Source organism: Apium graveolens, chromosome 9, assembly GCF_009905375.1.
Source record: "Apium graveolens cultivar Ventura chromosome 9, ASM990537v1, whole genome shotgun sequence".
NCBI classification, from domain to species: Eukaryota; Viridiplantae; Streptophyta; class Magnoliopsida; order Apiales; family Apiaceae; genus Apium; species Apium graveolens.
The window spans coordinates 269,468,983-269,483,113 of NC_133655.1; the positions used below are offsets into that span (position 1 = coordinate 269,468,983).

Consider the following 14,131-nt stretch of genomic DNA (forward strand, 5'->3'; position numbering starts at 1 on the left):
TCAGAGCATATTGATTAAGACTCTAAACATAGCGCACCCAAACCATTCATTATAGATATCCAGTAAGTATCTACACCAAACAGAAAGATCACATCATCCTATTGTTAGAAAATTTTCATACAGAACTTGTAAGTTCAGTATTTAATGGAAGTAATGACAACATGTTTATCCCTGTATTAAGTTAACATTTATTGAATCAGGACCTCCTCAGATTTTCTTAGATCCAAGAAAAATATCATTTGCTCCTATCCTTGGCAGTCAATTTCATGTGGTTGAACGACTATTACAAAGAAATAAATGCGATGTGATGGCGGAATTCACAACAACGAATTTCAGCCTTTTGGACATTATCAGCCTCAACTATAAACCATCCAGATGGCATCCTCCACAGCTAAACAACTCAACTCACTACACCATATCCGGATTTTCACAAGATGCTAGCTTAATGGCAGCTAACAGAAAGACCTGCAGCTTGAACCTAATACCCAAGCAACAGTGTCAAATTGGAAAAATGATCTATATGAACGTGACATATATTACTCAACTGAGCTACCATTCAAGATTTTACTGTTATCTTCACCAAAATTGTAACCTTCATACACTTCAAGAAGCACGTCCCTGCACGGTACAACAGCTCCAAGCTTGATACAGGCAAGGAAGGCACCAGAAAGTTTTCGATGGAGGCTGTAAGCTTCATCAGGAGGGGCTGTCAACCTATGCTTCAGCATTGTTGCCCCAAGGTTTGTGATGCTTTGTGTAATATTGGTAGAGCGGAAATCATACCCACCAGGCTTTGAGAATGGCAATCCAACAACAAATCCAGCTTGAACATGTGCCTCTAACATTATGTCTGATTCCATTCCTGTGAGAAAACCGAGCCTCTGAGACATCTCGATCGCAGATTCTCTGTCATTATTCGCACACGCTACAACCTGCCCAGACGATGTGCACTTAAATTTTCAGATTATAAGAAAAGGGCTTTAAAGGAGTACCGGGTTTTCTCAAGAGCATAGAATCATTACTTAGTTTGCTACCTTATGCACCAAACATACAACTACATAACTAATCCTTTAAATTTTATGAAAATAGAGTAGAAGTATGGGCAAATAATAGCAGAATTTTAGTTTCTAGTATCTCCTTAATATGAATTCTTAAACCTAATAAAATAGAAACAGGCAATGAGACGTAAATCATCAACAAAGCCTTTCATAGGAAAAAGCTAATTTATGATCCTGTTGGCCACGAAAACCTCATACACCAAAAACTAGCATGTCGTAAATTATAGAGGGGGGAGGGGGACTTCAAAGATTTGAAAAGCTTAACAAGCAATAAAAGTAGATTTACCATCCTCAAATAATCATCCACAAAATGTTTTGGGTAATCCCGAGCTGCACCGAAATCAATGAGATTGATTACTCTTGCATTCTCATCATATAAAAAATTACCCCAATTAGGATCCGTCTGCATTGGATTAAGCAAAAAGACAATATCAGAACTTAAGTACTAAACAATAGCAAAAATTTAGTAAGACAATAAAATAAAGACATTTTAAAAAACAAATGGGAGAGATGGCAGAAATAGATCTACAATGCATGTCAGGTTACTTGTGATACAGGTAACGGAAAAAATGTACTACAACCGGTTCTCGAGAACAAAACAGAAGCATACAACACTGCCTACACGCAAATTAGATTCTGATATTTATCAGTCTCAATTTTACTACAGGATTTTGTGAATGAATGCTGACTGGGCCAGCGACTTTTTCCAAGAAAGTTGTTTCTACTTTCCACATAAAAAGGGGGAGTCACTTGGTAATGGACCGAAGGTCAATGTCTGAAATCCTAACAGAGGTTTTAGTGACCTTAAAGGAGGGTTAAGGAGGAGTTCCACTATATAAAAAGGGGGAGTGTTTTGGTAATTGACCAGAAGGCCGATGTATTAAAGAGGAGATTGTCAAAATTCCCCCGTTGGATGTCCAACACAGGAATCTCATAATGCCGATCTTGGTTTGCGCCTTCTTATTGGAAGGTAGTTCCAGAGAGGCTGCTTGAATGGAAATTGGATTACTATCTTAATAAAGCTTATGACTAGCAACTGCATCTTAATAAAAAGGGGGAGTCTCTTGGTAATGGACCGAAGGTCAATGTCTAAAATCCTAACATAGGTTTTAGTGACCTTAAAGGAGGGTTAAGGAGGAGTTCCGCTACATAAAAAGGGGGAGTCTTTCGGTAATTGACCAGAAGGCCGATGTATTAAAGAGGAGATTGCTAAAAAATCCTCATTGGATGTCCAACATAGGAATCTCATGATGTACTGTCTTAATAAAGGGTCTCATTCACTCAGCCCCCAAGTGTACACATGGTTACTTAGATAGAGGCGAAGAGCACTCTATTGTATAAATTTTAATTTTAAAACACCAGTCCCACGTCAAGGCTCATGGCAAGTGGAATACTTGTTCGGAACATAAGTATGTAACCAAGAATATCACTACCAAGTGCACCAACTAATCATGATCTTTCGGTGGCCTTTGGTGAGCTTGTGTACTACCCAAGTTGTTGCATTTGGGAAGTGTACTTGGACTTGTTTCGAATTTAGAATTCCGATAGACCCGACTTTCAAAAAAGACTCAAGACTCTGGTTGTCACATATGGTATCAGTGTCGACTCTCAAAAACTTGTTGTATCAAGTTTTCGGAGGTGGGGACATGAAGGCTTGGTCCCACAGAGGTGGGAACACGACATTATTCAGTATTATCCTACAATGGCTCGAAAGGGACAATCTGGGCCTATAGTCTATTTGTTCAAACATGATGAGGATGTCAAGAATTTAGATGGGGGATTTTTCAACCGCACGGTCTCACATCGAGAGGCATTTGGGGCACTTTGTTCGGTATATAAACAAGGGTAAAACTACCAAGTGCGCCGGATAGTCACACTTATACAATAAAATGTAGTGAAAGGTAAAATGTGGACAAGGTGAACTTAGATTCAGTTTCACTATTTTACTTATTTAATAGGAATGCAAAACATATAATGACGGTTAACATGCAAATGCTAAATTTCAAATGATATGAAGAAGCTAAATACATCACGCAGTCGTGAAGTTCTATCATGTAGACAAATTTATTCTAATAATATTGCAGATATCTGATTGTTTACTGAAAGTGTCAGAAAGATACAAAAGACAGGATAACATAGGTAAATAACACCGCAGCAAACAATTAAGCAACAGGGGAGCACGGGAGAATTAGGTTCTTTAAAAAATAGTGAACATGCCTGCATAAAACGAAAGACAAACAGCTCCCTCAGAGTTAGATATAACAACTTTCTTCCGACATAATTACGAGTCACTTGATCCAGTAATGCCACCTTATCGATAGTGATTCCTGTACAGAAGACCAAGTTTATTCTGTTTAATATGACAAACAAACTGCACAGAAATTCACAGCTTAAAGACAATGGAACTGAAGGGAAATGAAATGAGATTTCCTGTTTATTTTACCTTCAAAGTTATTAATACGAAAAAAGATATAAATATATTATTTGTCTGTATACGCAATTCTAACTTAAAAGTTAAAATTATTAAAGAGTACTAAAGGAAGTAAGAACCATGCATTTTATTAGCTAACACTATTTACCGCAAGAAAAAGCTTTCATGCTTGCATTACATAAATTCTTAATAGACGTTTTTTTTCTAATTAAAATCTTAATAGACTTCAATTCAGGCTAAAATGTTAAGACATTCAAAACATAAAGGAAGTAAGTAAACATGCATTTACTATCTAACACTATTCTACTGCAAGAAAAAGCTTCCATGCTTGCATTATACAAATCTTATTACAGTGGAAGCAAGGAATAAAGAAGAGAAAGGAAGAGCGCCCAAGGGCAATAAAGACATCAAATTAATAGATCATTAAATTGCATTTATATTTTACATTAGACTAGATAGTCTAAAGGAAACCAAAACGTGTACTTCCCATCGTCATGCACGATATTCGTGGTCTTCAATTTGGATAAAATGCCAAGATCTAGCTTGCACATAGTAAGACAATCAAAGGGGCACTACTATTGGAACAACTATTTTTATGGTACACAATCCACATGATAACAAAAATGGAAGGGGAAAGTGATAAGCAATCACCTGAAACAAGTTCTGTAGTTAAAACCCTTTTGCTCAATATATCATCTACCACCTTGGGAACATAAAAGCCTTCTGTGTTAGACAACAATTCACGAAACCTTTTCTGGTTCTTTGCTTCCAATTCATAGTCACATTCACGAGCTAATTCTTCTTTTGCCACCTGCAAAGTTCTTTTAGCAGTATGATACTTTGAAGAGGCGGTAATGTAACAAATATACGTGAAATAAATTTATTCTTTCTAGAAAAGTTGGGAAATTTCGAGCAACAAACTTACGATCTTCTAAACTCACAAGTTTAAAATTAATTATGGTGCAAACATAAACTATTAAATCAGGGTAAACTAAATTAGTTTCGAAGATGTAATCATGCTTTTCCGGTTTTCCCTAAAAAAATTAATAGAAATTTGTGAACGTAGGCCACCTTGAGCTGAACCCACTTCAAATCATAAGACGGTTGACCATTTGAGATCATATTGCAATCCAAAAGAAACAAGATTTGATCAGCACATCTTATAATGCATACTAGATAAGACCAACTAAACTTGTAGTTACCATTGAGAAGATCATATAGAAGACACAAGGAATGTAATGAAGGCTTGCTCTAAATGCGCATTACTGACGGTAGGACATAGAATTAGTGAGGGGGGGAGGGGGCACAATAAGTCAAATTTATCGATAGAACCATTTATAATGTACACAATACACATCACTTACTATGATAGCTCTGTCTAGATACATTTTTTCTGGAAGCAGATTTGTGTAATCCAAAATCAATTTCACATTATCAATGTCACTATCAATGCTGTCCGCAACACCAGGATACTGGATTTTCATGGCAACATTCAAACCATCCTTTGTGACTGCAGGATGTACCTTAAAGATGTTACAATTAAAAACAGGAGTCAAAACAGATATTACTTGGCAGCAAATTTAAAGTGAAAACATATGACAGAATAAACTTATGATTTCTACATCTAAGTGACAAAATAAAACTGTTTGATGAGTTACAATAGAATCTCAATTACCTGTCCTATACTTGCAGCAGCCAACGGTTCATAATCAAAGCTTTTTAACTTTGATGACCATTGAGGACCTAATTCAGCTTCCAACACCTGATTGAGCTGGCTCCTAGGCATCACATCTGCTCCTTGACGAACGATATCCAAGGCAGCCAGGATCTGTAGGGCACACAAGATGTGAACGATCGCATCGGAACAGAATCATAAAAGAATAATTCAGTGTTCAGGAAAGACTACATCAAATCCCTGATCTTAAAGTGTATAAAGACTAGACCCATTAAATAATCTTAACTTTATAACAAACTCTAGTCCTAATACTGCATAAGGAGGATAATGGCTGGTCTACATCGCATCAGCAGAAATATTGTTACACAATTCAAACAAAGCTAAAGTGACTTTATACAACCCTTAAGCATTACCAATAAAAAACAAGTACAGTTATTAGGCTACTGTAAATGTTCAAGACATGGATATTATTAGTGTTTAACACTATTATCGTAACTACAAAATTCGTATTTTTTAATCATATACAGTTAAAACTAGCATACCGGGGCAGGTACAAGAGATTCATCTTGAATACTCAACATCTGGCCCAACTTGAGTGCCGCTCCACGCATTCTGCATAATGCAAGGGCCAAACGTTCTGCATTTTTATCTGACAAAAATGGAGAAACTGCAGATTTCTGATCTTTCGAGATAGGCGTACCATAAACGAGTCTTCTAGTAGATTCCTGAAGCGTTCCCCATGCTAGTCCAGCACCCAAACCAGCAAACCTTTACCACATTATTAGAAGGAAAAAACTATAAGAACAAAGCAACATATTTAACAATAATACCCCAACTAATATTATCATCCAATAGATATTACAACCATAACTTCTCTAATAGGATAATATACAGGACTTTTCCACATTTGTTCACCTCTATCATTTAGAATTTCACTAAATACATAAATTAATGTCATCACGGAGTAAATTTGTACCGCTTCACAGCTAAATATTCATCAAATTCATTCTCCACTCCATTACATTATTGTAGAACATAATCTCGCAACTAACGGTAGAAAATACTCTATTCCTAACACTCTCACTCATGTATTTTCCATTCTTCCCTATTACATCTGTCCTTTCACATTAATATTCCGCCAACAAATTTTCATTCCGTTCCTTTTAATCAAAACAACCTTCAATATCCGTAACTTAAGACAATAATATGATCACACATATAAAAAGAGACATTAACATAGATAGGATGGCTGTAAAACTATTATCACTAGAGTATGATCCAATCGAATAATTCATACACGAAATCAATGAGCTTACGAGCATTGAAAAATAAAATGAACCGAGACAAACTGACTCACCCTAGGGCTCTCGAAAACGAAGTGGCCGGAACTTTCCGTTCCCTCAACTTCCTCTTCTTCACTAGAACAACCGGCTTATCTTCTCTAACTGCCACATCACCAACCGCATTCAAACAATCAACTGCCTTAGCTTCTACTACTACTTCCGCCACGTCAGCAATCGATTTCGAAGAATCAACCTCTCCGCCTAATTGATCAGCAACACCACCACCACCACTACTTGTACAACTCGATTCTATATTAATCACGCCGGAATTTGACACCGGCGGCGATGCGGCGGCGATATTATCGGCGAAAACGACGACGCTATCTTTTGAAGTAGAATTAGAAAGAGAAAGAGATGATTTAGGGGAGAATCGAACGAGATTGCCTTTAGTTAGACCGGTTAAATCGGTGGCGGAGAGGACGGCGGTTTTAACTAGGGTTTGGAAATCGGCGGCGCCGCCTCTAACGCCGCCGTGCCTGGCAGCGATCTCTTTGCAGACCAGAGATATTCCGGTGAATAGTTTGTCTAGTTCTTTCAACGTCATTGAAATATTTGAAAAAGCGAAAAAAAGATTGTAAAATATAACGAGTAAATAAATTGATCGAGATTTTAAGAAAATAAATAGTGTGAATTGTCAAACTAAAAAATTTATTCCGAAAAGCAAGGAGCAGCTACGTTGAGCTTTGGTATTTCTTACAAGAAAAGAAAAGAATGGTAACTTGTTGAAAATTTTAATAGAAATAGAAACTACTATAACCCTTATTATCCTGCCCGACCAATATTGTAAAAATCGATAATCAAAAATAATCGGTTAAAATATTGATTTAGGATTAATTGGAGATGAATAGGGATGATTAGTGAAAGTAAAAATCAGCTATATTTTAATATTTTAAATTGGATTTAATTTTAATATCCTTATTTATTTATAATTATAAGTTAATATGCATTTGTCATTTATATGATTTTTAATTATTTTAATTTAATTGAAATTCTATTATATATATAATTATTTATTTGTAATATACCGATTAAGAAAAAAAGTTCACGGAATTTAATCTGATTTTTTAAAAAAAGTACACAGAATTTAATCTGATTTCAAAAATCGATTATGTGTCTTATAGAGTATTAATCCGAGATTAATTGATAAAATCGGAAAATTTTAAAATCATGCTCGAAGACTTGAAAATATCAAACTAGATAGTTATTCTCGTTATCTTTCATCTCCTTCCTTTCAAGATTGAATATACTTGTCTTCACAGTGATTTATTTTGTCAAAATCAATCAAATTAGATATTTGTTTTCATTGCATGTAAATCAAACAACTTATATGATATTGGTGACAAAAGCGGCAAATAAAGGTTAAATCAGCAAACTTCTATGATATTTGTGACAATGACAAAAGCAGTGTAGAAAATTATTTTAAATTTAAGTTTATTACATACAAAAAAATCCACAATCACCCAATCATTAAAGAAATTATGTTAACAAAGATCATTATCATTACAAGAATGAAAAAATAAATTGAATATCTGCCTGTTAAAGTTGCAACAATAAGGTTTATCCCTGTCCCTATACTAACAATAGAACTCGCAAGAATAGGCCAACAGGGGCAAAAAACCAGCAAACTCTACAACATATTATTAATCTGTAAATATACAAATAAATTCCTGCAAAAAGATATACACAGATATATCCAAAACAAGCACACCATATTACCAATAACCAAATGAAGTTGACCTCATTTTCTTATTACTATTTTTCCCAATGAAATTTTGATCTTTAAGACCATGAGTTGCCCAAAGCATTTAGCAAAGCAACGAGTCCAGGAACGTGTCATCTCTAGGTTCTTCCTTGGTTCTGGAGAAATCATTGTTTTGCTGTTGTGTCTGATTCATGTAAGGGACCATGGAGTTTCCGAATCCCGAGAATCCGAAACTTCCAGGACTCTGCAGCATCTCTAGAGTGAAGGGTGCCTGGCTTTTGGATGATGGTTGCCTTAAACTGCTAATTGGATTGATTGATGTGTTGTTTGACGGATGTGAAATTGCTGAAGGCCTAATAGCCATGGGAGCATTGTTTGCAGCATTGGTAGGCATAGGCCTATTGAGAGAGTGGTTGCCACTGCCACGAGCTGCGGGAACGTCGTGATTGTGTTTCCCTTCATAGGTTGTTATTACGGCCCTCAGATCATGAGCTGCTCGCTCAACATGCTTCCTCACAGGACATCCCGGATTAGTGCATTTGTAGTAGCTCCTGCACATAATGCATTAAAATGAAAAACTCACATCTTCAGAAATCTCAGACAGTATCATGTACAGTAAACAAATGCAGAGTTCAGACATCGCGTGACCCAAAAAAAAGCAGAAACGTATTGAAAAGACGGGACACAGTTAAGGCATACAACTGCAAGACTATACGCATCAACAATTTTAATATAAGAGAACACATGATCTGAAAAAATGAAATTAATTTGCAAAAATAAAGTGACCGTCCAAACTCAACATTAAGCAAATGTATTTTCTTCCACTCATGGTAGTACAATTTTGAAACAATTTCTGTTAAAAGAAACTATAACAAGACAAGAATAATGTAGAAGCCACAACAACAGACACAATTTGAAAAGATAAAAGTAATTTTCAAGTATAGTTATATTCCTAATAAGATATTATATATTTATGTAATACAAGCAGTTCATGGCAAAGTAGACACTTTAACAAAAGCACTACACCTTTCTGCCAGATTAGGAGAACTATAAGAATATAGTAGCTAAAAGTGATAAAGGTCTAAGCTTTTACCTTGGATTAGGATTTCCCTTCACAACTTTTTGACCATACTTTCTCCATCTATAACCATCATCAAGAATATCTATATCGCTTGTTGTTTGAACCACAACTCTTGGCTCTCTAACAGTCCTATTACCAGGTGCTGATAAGATTTCATTTTCACCATCTCCTCTCCTGCAGCATAAATAAAATAGTATAAAGCATTATGTCTCCTATACCAAACTCACAAGTGAACAACCAATTCAATGAAATTCACAAGAAAACTAACCATCTTTTGGAATCAGGTTCATCTTCATGGAAGTCATCACCCCCTGATTTACTCTTCTGAGAGGTCTGCTCAAAATCATCATCCCCAACTGATATCGACGAATTCTCCGGTGTAGCAGCTGAATCCATTTGCCCAGTTCCATGTGAACCATAAGAATGATCAGGAATTTCATTTGATTGAGGATTAAAAACTTGGATTGCTTGAGAAGAAGCTGATGCCACGGATGATGATCTCCTAGTTGACTGAGGTTTAGGATGAGTATGACTACCCTTGTAAACAATCTCAGTTATTTGGCCTTCTATTGACCTCTCAACTTTCTTCTTCATTGGACAACTGGGGTACGTACACTTGTAGTAACTCCGCGGATTTTCGCTCCCTTTCACTTGTTTCTGCCCATACTTCCTCCAATTATACCCATCCTCTGATCTTTTCTGCTCCCTCACTGATTGCGTCGGTTGATTATACTGATTAATATCTTGCTGGTATCCACTCTGAGGATTACTTTGAATAGTTGCAATCTCAGGAGAAAAACTCTGTAAAGGTTGTTGAAATTCCGATTTTACCATAGAATTCACATTATTCTTGGCAGATCCTTGATAACCCCATGGCTGTCTTTCCTGAATTTTATCATCATATAATTAAAATAAAAAAAAAATGCATTTCACATAAATAATATATGATTGCGAAAATTAAAATATGTAAACTTAGACTCAAATAAATCTAAATTCTAAACATACAGTAGTCATAGTAGTGGTTTGAGATGGATATATTGTTTTAGATGAAGATGTAGGAGGCCTTGTTTGTGTCTGGAAAGAAAAATCTGAGTAATGATTTTGTTCTTGTTTGACATCTTCTTGCTGGTTGTTACTATTATTGTCTTTCTTCCAATTAAAAGCCTGATAAGGAAAACTCCCTGTAGTAGGAGATGGCAGAATCTGTATACACACATATCAAACATAAACATAAAAAGTCAGACACCTTTATATATAAAATCCCAAACAAACAACACCGATTAAAACAAACATCACATATGCATTAAGATATCATTGAATCCCAGTCTCCTCAAAAATAATTATTTAATTACAAAAGATGATAAAAACAGAGGGGGGTAATTCAAATCATTGAATCCAAGCACATACACAAAAAGGGTTGGCATTAAATTTCACACTTGGTTTCTAAAAATGAAAAAGATTGAACCTTTACCAACAAAAAATGAGAAAACACATATTTAGCAAAAACAAACAAGATAAAATTCAAGAATCATCAAACCCACTATCAAACAGCACAAAAACAAAAGGGTATGCATTGAATTTCATATTTGAATTCTAAAAAAGAAAAAAGATTCAATCTTTCTTCAAAAGAAATTATAAAAACACATACTAGTGTGTGGTTGAAAATTAAATTCAAGAATCATCAAAACCCACTATCCAAACAGCAAAAAAACAAAAGGGTTGGCTTTAAATTTTACACTTGAATCCTAAAAAAGCAAAAAGATTCAATCTTTAATAACAAGAAATGAAAAAAACACATATTTTGGTGGGTGTGTGTGTGTTTATGTGTACAATACATACGTTGTTTGAAGACAAGAGAACAGGAGAGTCCAAGAGCTCAGCAGGGGATAAACCAGGAGGAATAGAGAAATAAGAAGAAGGTGAAACAAAAGGAGGAGAAATAGGCAAAGAAGGTGGCGGAAGAGACTTAAATTTAGGCACACCAGAGCCTGTTCTTTGAGCTATTCGATCACCAAGACCATATTTGTTGTTCACATCTCCGGTACCGGAGTTCAAAAGATCAGAGAAAGATGATGACATGAAAGAGAATTGTTTATTTGATGTTGGGTTGTATGAGTTTGCACTAGTGTCTAAACTGCTAGAAGAAGTCATCAAAAATATAGATATACGAGGGTGTGTATGTATAGGTTTGTTAGTTTAATGTGAAGTGTAGTTTAGATAGATTGTGGAAATGAAAGACTTAGGGAACACGTCTTGAGTTGAGAGAGAGGGGGAGAGAGAAAGAGACAGAGATAGAGAGATTCTCTCTCTAGGAATTTTGTGTATATTTTATGGAGAGAGGGAGAGAGAGATGTTTTTCTGGGAAGGTGAGGAGATATTTGACTGTGGAAAAAATATATGCTACCCACTAATTAATGTTTTTGTTTGCTTGGTTGTTAAATTTTTGGTCAAACCTCGTGGGTTTGACTGAGATTGTGATGGCGGCTACTTGTGCAAGGGGGTGGTGGTACAATTGTACTATGTTCATATCTAATGGAGATTTTTTACTTTTTGGCTTGGGATTAGACAACACTAATTTCAGTTTTGGTTTATGAAATTGAGTTTGTTTAGTTAATTGGGGACCTTAAAATCTGAGATGCAAGTTTATAGGATGTGTTAGTTTACATGTCGAGGATTGTGGTTTAATTTTTGATAAGATGAAAAATTAAGAGTTGTTTACAATGATAGTTAATTACTACTATCTCTTTTCTATTCATTTTTATATTTCATTCAATTTTATATATATCAAAACTTATCAAAAATGATAAAAAAAATTATAATATACAAAAATTATCTACGTCCGCTACTTTTTTTTACTACACTAATTTTGTAAATTAAATATTGATTAAACTCATCACTTTAATCACTTTTCTTACTTATTTTTATAACGTTTAATTTTTCTTAATCTCGGTATTAAAATCAAACATATACATCCTAATGAGACGGAGTGATTAATGTTTAAATAAATAGATGAAGATTAGAGGGGAGAGGGGAAATTTGAATGTAGTTTGAGTTGGATTAGGACTTGATTAACTAAACATTTAAGATCTTTTTAATAAACTTGCCTTTTGGGTTTTGCTAAGCATGGATCTATCCAATTGGTGGTAATTAATTAAAAATAATATCTTTAACACTGACAAAAATATTATCTTTAATTATGTTAGAACAACCGAAAGTATTAATAAAAAAATTCAGGTCAAACCTTAAAGGAAATGACAAAATTTTGTTTAATTGATCACCATTATAAATTTGTGATCCTACTTTTTGGAAATGTGAAATGAACAATTTAATATTTGTTTAATTAAAAAAAGGAAGTAGAACTTTGTTAGCATGAACAAAGCTAAATCTATAAAATAAGAATTTTTCTGGTATGTACTCGTGATCCATGCTAAGAGTTAGTGGTTGATAAGATGTGTACAAAATATTGGTGGAGAGTTTATTAATAATAATGGATCCTATATGTTCAAAAATCTACGTCATAGACACACTAAACAAACCAATAAAACAATAGTAGTAGTAGTAAAGTTGAATTTTTAATCTCGATGTTTCTTGTAAAAAGTTCTGAATCCAACCTAACATTCGCATGGAGTTATCAAGTTCGTAGTTCACGGAAATTAAAGAGTTAATTAAATATGTGTGGCGTAGGTCTTACGTAAGGGATTAACTAGCTAAGTCAATGTCTAGGGTTTAGGATTTTAAAGTTAGGCTCGGGTCTATTAACGTATTACGGGGTCTATTAAGATATCGTTTCGTTATACGGCTGTCTATCGTAATACTTTATTGTTTATCGTAGTAATACCGGTATTCTAAAAATTCCCGATTTTTAAAAAAATTCCCGATTTTTAAAAAAATCCCTGATTAATCCCCGATTAATCCTTAAAAAATATTTGGTCGATCTATTTTTTAAAATCCGATTAATATTTATAAATTAATTTTGAATTATATATTTCATCATAAATAAGGTAAATATATTAAATATTATTAAAATATTTAAATATATCCGATTTTTGTTCCGATTAATCCCTCCGATTAATCCCCAATTTACCGATTAATCCCTAATCGGTACCTAAACCGATTAGTACCGATTACCGATTTTTACAACCATGAGTAATACTCAATTATCATTCGATAGTCCGGAATGAAATATTGTGACTAATGTATTACAATGACGTTATTTAAGAATAATTTACCTAATATAATATATTAAAATTATATTATAATCTTTCTAACGATATTCGTATCATTTAACATTTTTGAAATAAATATACGGGAACTCATATATACACTCACTATAATATAGTACTCCCTCAGTTCCTTCCAATTGTTTACATTTCTAGGGAAGTGTTCGGCACGCATTTTAAGGTGCATAACAGTTATGTAACTTATTTTTACAATTTTCTTTTTTCTGAATAAAAGTTGAATATTTTAATTTTTATTCAGAAAGCTAAAATTAAAAAAAAATTACAGAATTATATTTTATATGCACCTTAAAATACGTGTCGGATACTTTCTCGTGCCTTCGTATAAAATTAGAGTGAGTAGTATTTGAAGCTCTTTTTTTTCCAAGTGAACTCCCACATCAAAAATTAATTTTTTTCTGAGCAAACTCACACATTTTTAAACTCTTCGAGAGTAGCCAAAAACTCAACCACCGCATATATCTTTTGTTGGTTGGAGTGTCCGCCCATAAACTCTGGTTTGCTGCATTTACACGAGAAAAATGAAATGATTTTTTCAAGATACATATTAACTACTAATTTTGAAGTATTTTTATTGATGAATTTAGTATAAATACAATAATT

The 14,131-nt window shown here is 34.2% G+C and overlaps 2 protein-coding genes across 2 annotated transcripts; both read right to left on the bottom strand.

Moving 5' to 3' along the window:
- Positions 1-82: 82 nt before the first annotated feature.
- On the bottom strand, positions 83-7,153 carry LOC141683714 (protein ABC transporter 1, mitochondrial-like). The gene is made up of 8 exons (XM_074488466.1): positions 6,522-7,153; positions 5,707-5,932; positions 5,165-5,317; positions 4,854-5,012; positions 4,141-4,300; positions 3,276-3,385; positions 1,345-1,461; positions 83-932 (listed from the first exon to the last, which is right to left on the bottom strand). The coding sequence occupies exons 1-8, from the start codon at positions 7,049-7,051 to the stop codon at positions 537-539; spliced, it is 1,851 nt and encodes a 616-aa protein (XP_074344567.1). The 5' UTR covers positions 7,052-7,153; the 3' UTR covers positions 83-536.
- Positions 7,154-8,122: 969 nt separating this feature from the next.
- Positions 8,123-11,626, bottom strand: LOC141683485 (WRKY transcription factor WRKY24-like). The gene is made up of 5 exons (XM_074488223.1): positions 11,130-11,626; positions 10,296-10,493; positions 9,559-10,175; positions 9,303-9,464; positions 8,123-8,760 (listed from the first exon to the last, which is right to left on the bottom strand). Exons 1-5 carry the CDS (start codon positions 11,439-11,441, stop codon positions 8,313-8,315), a joined length of 1,737 nt encoding a protein of 578 aa, XP_074344324.1. The 5' UTR covers positions 11,442-11,626; the 3' UTR covers positions 8,123-8,312.
- Positions 11,627-14,131: the final 2,505 nt, after the last annotated feature.

Coding starts and splice junctions, on each gene's coding strand:
- LOC141683714 (XM_074488466.1), bottom strand. CDS start 7,051: ATGACGTTGAAAGAACTAGACAAACTATTCACCGGAATATCTCTGGTC. Junction 5,318..5,706: donor AATCTCTTGTACCTGCCCCG/GTATGCTAGTTT, acceptor TGTGCCCTACAG/ATCCTGGCTGCCTTGGATAT. Junction 5,013..5,164: donor CTGCTGCAAGTATAGGACAG/GTAATTGAGATT, acceptor AACATCTTTAAG/GTACATCCTGCAGTCACAAA.
- LOC141683485 (XM_074488223.1), bottom strand. CDS start 11,441: ATGACTTCTTCTAGCAGTTTAGACACTAGTGCAAACTCATACAACCCA. Junction 10,176..10,295: donor AAACCACTACTATGACTACT/GTATGTTTAGAA, acceptor GATAAAATTCAG/GAAAGACAGCCATGGGGTTA. Junction 8,761..9,302: donor AAGGGAAATCCTAATCCAAG/GTAAAAGCTTAG, acceptor CATTATGTGCAG/GAGCTACTACAAATGCACTA.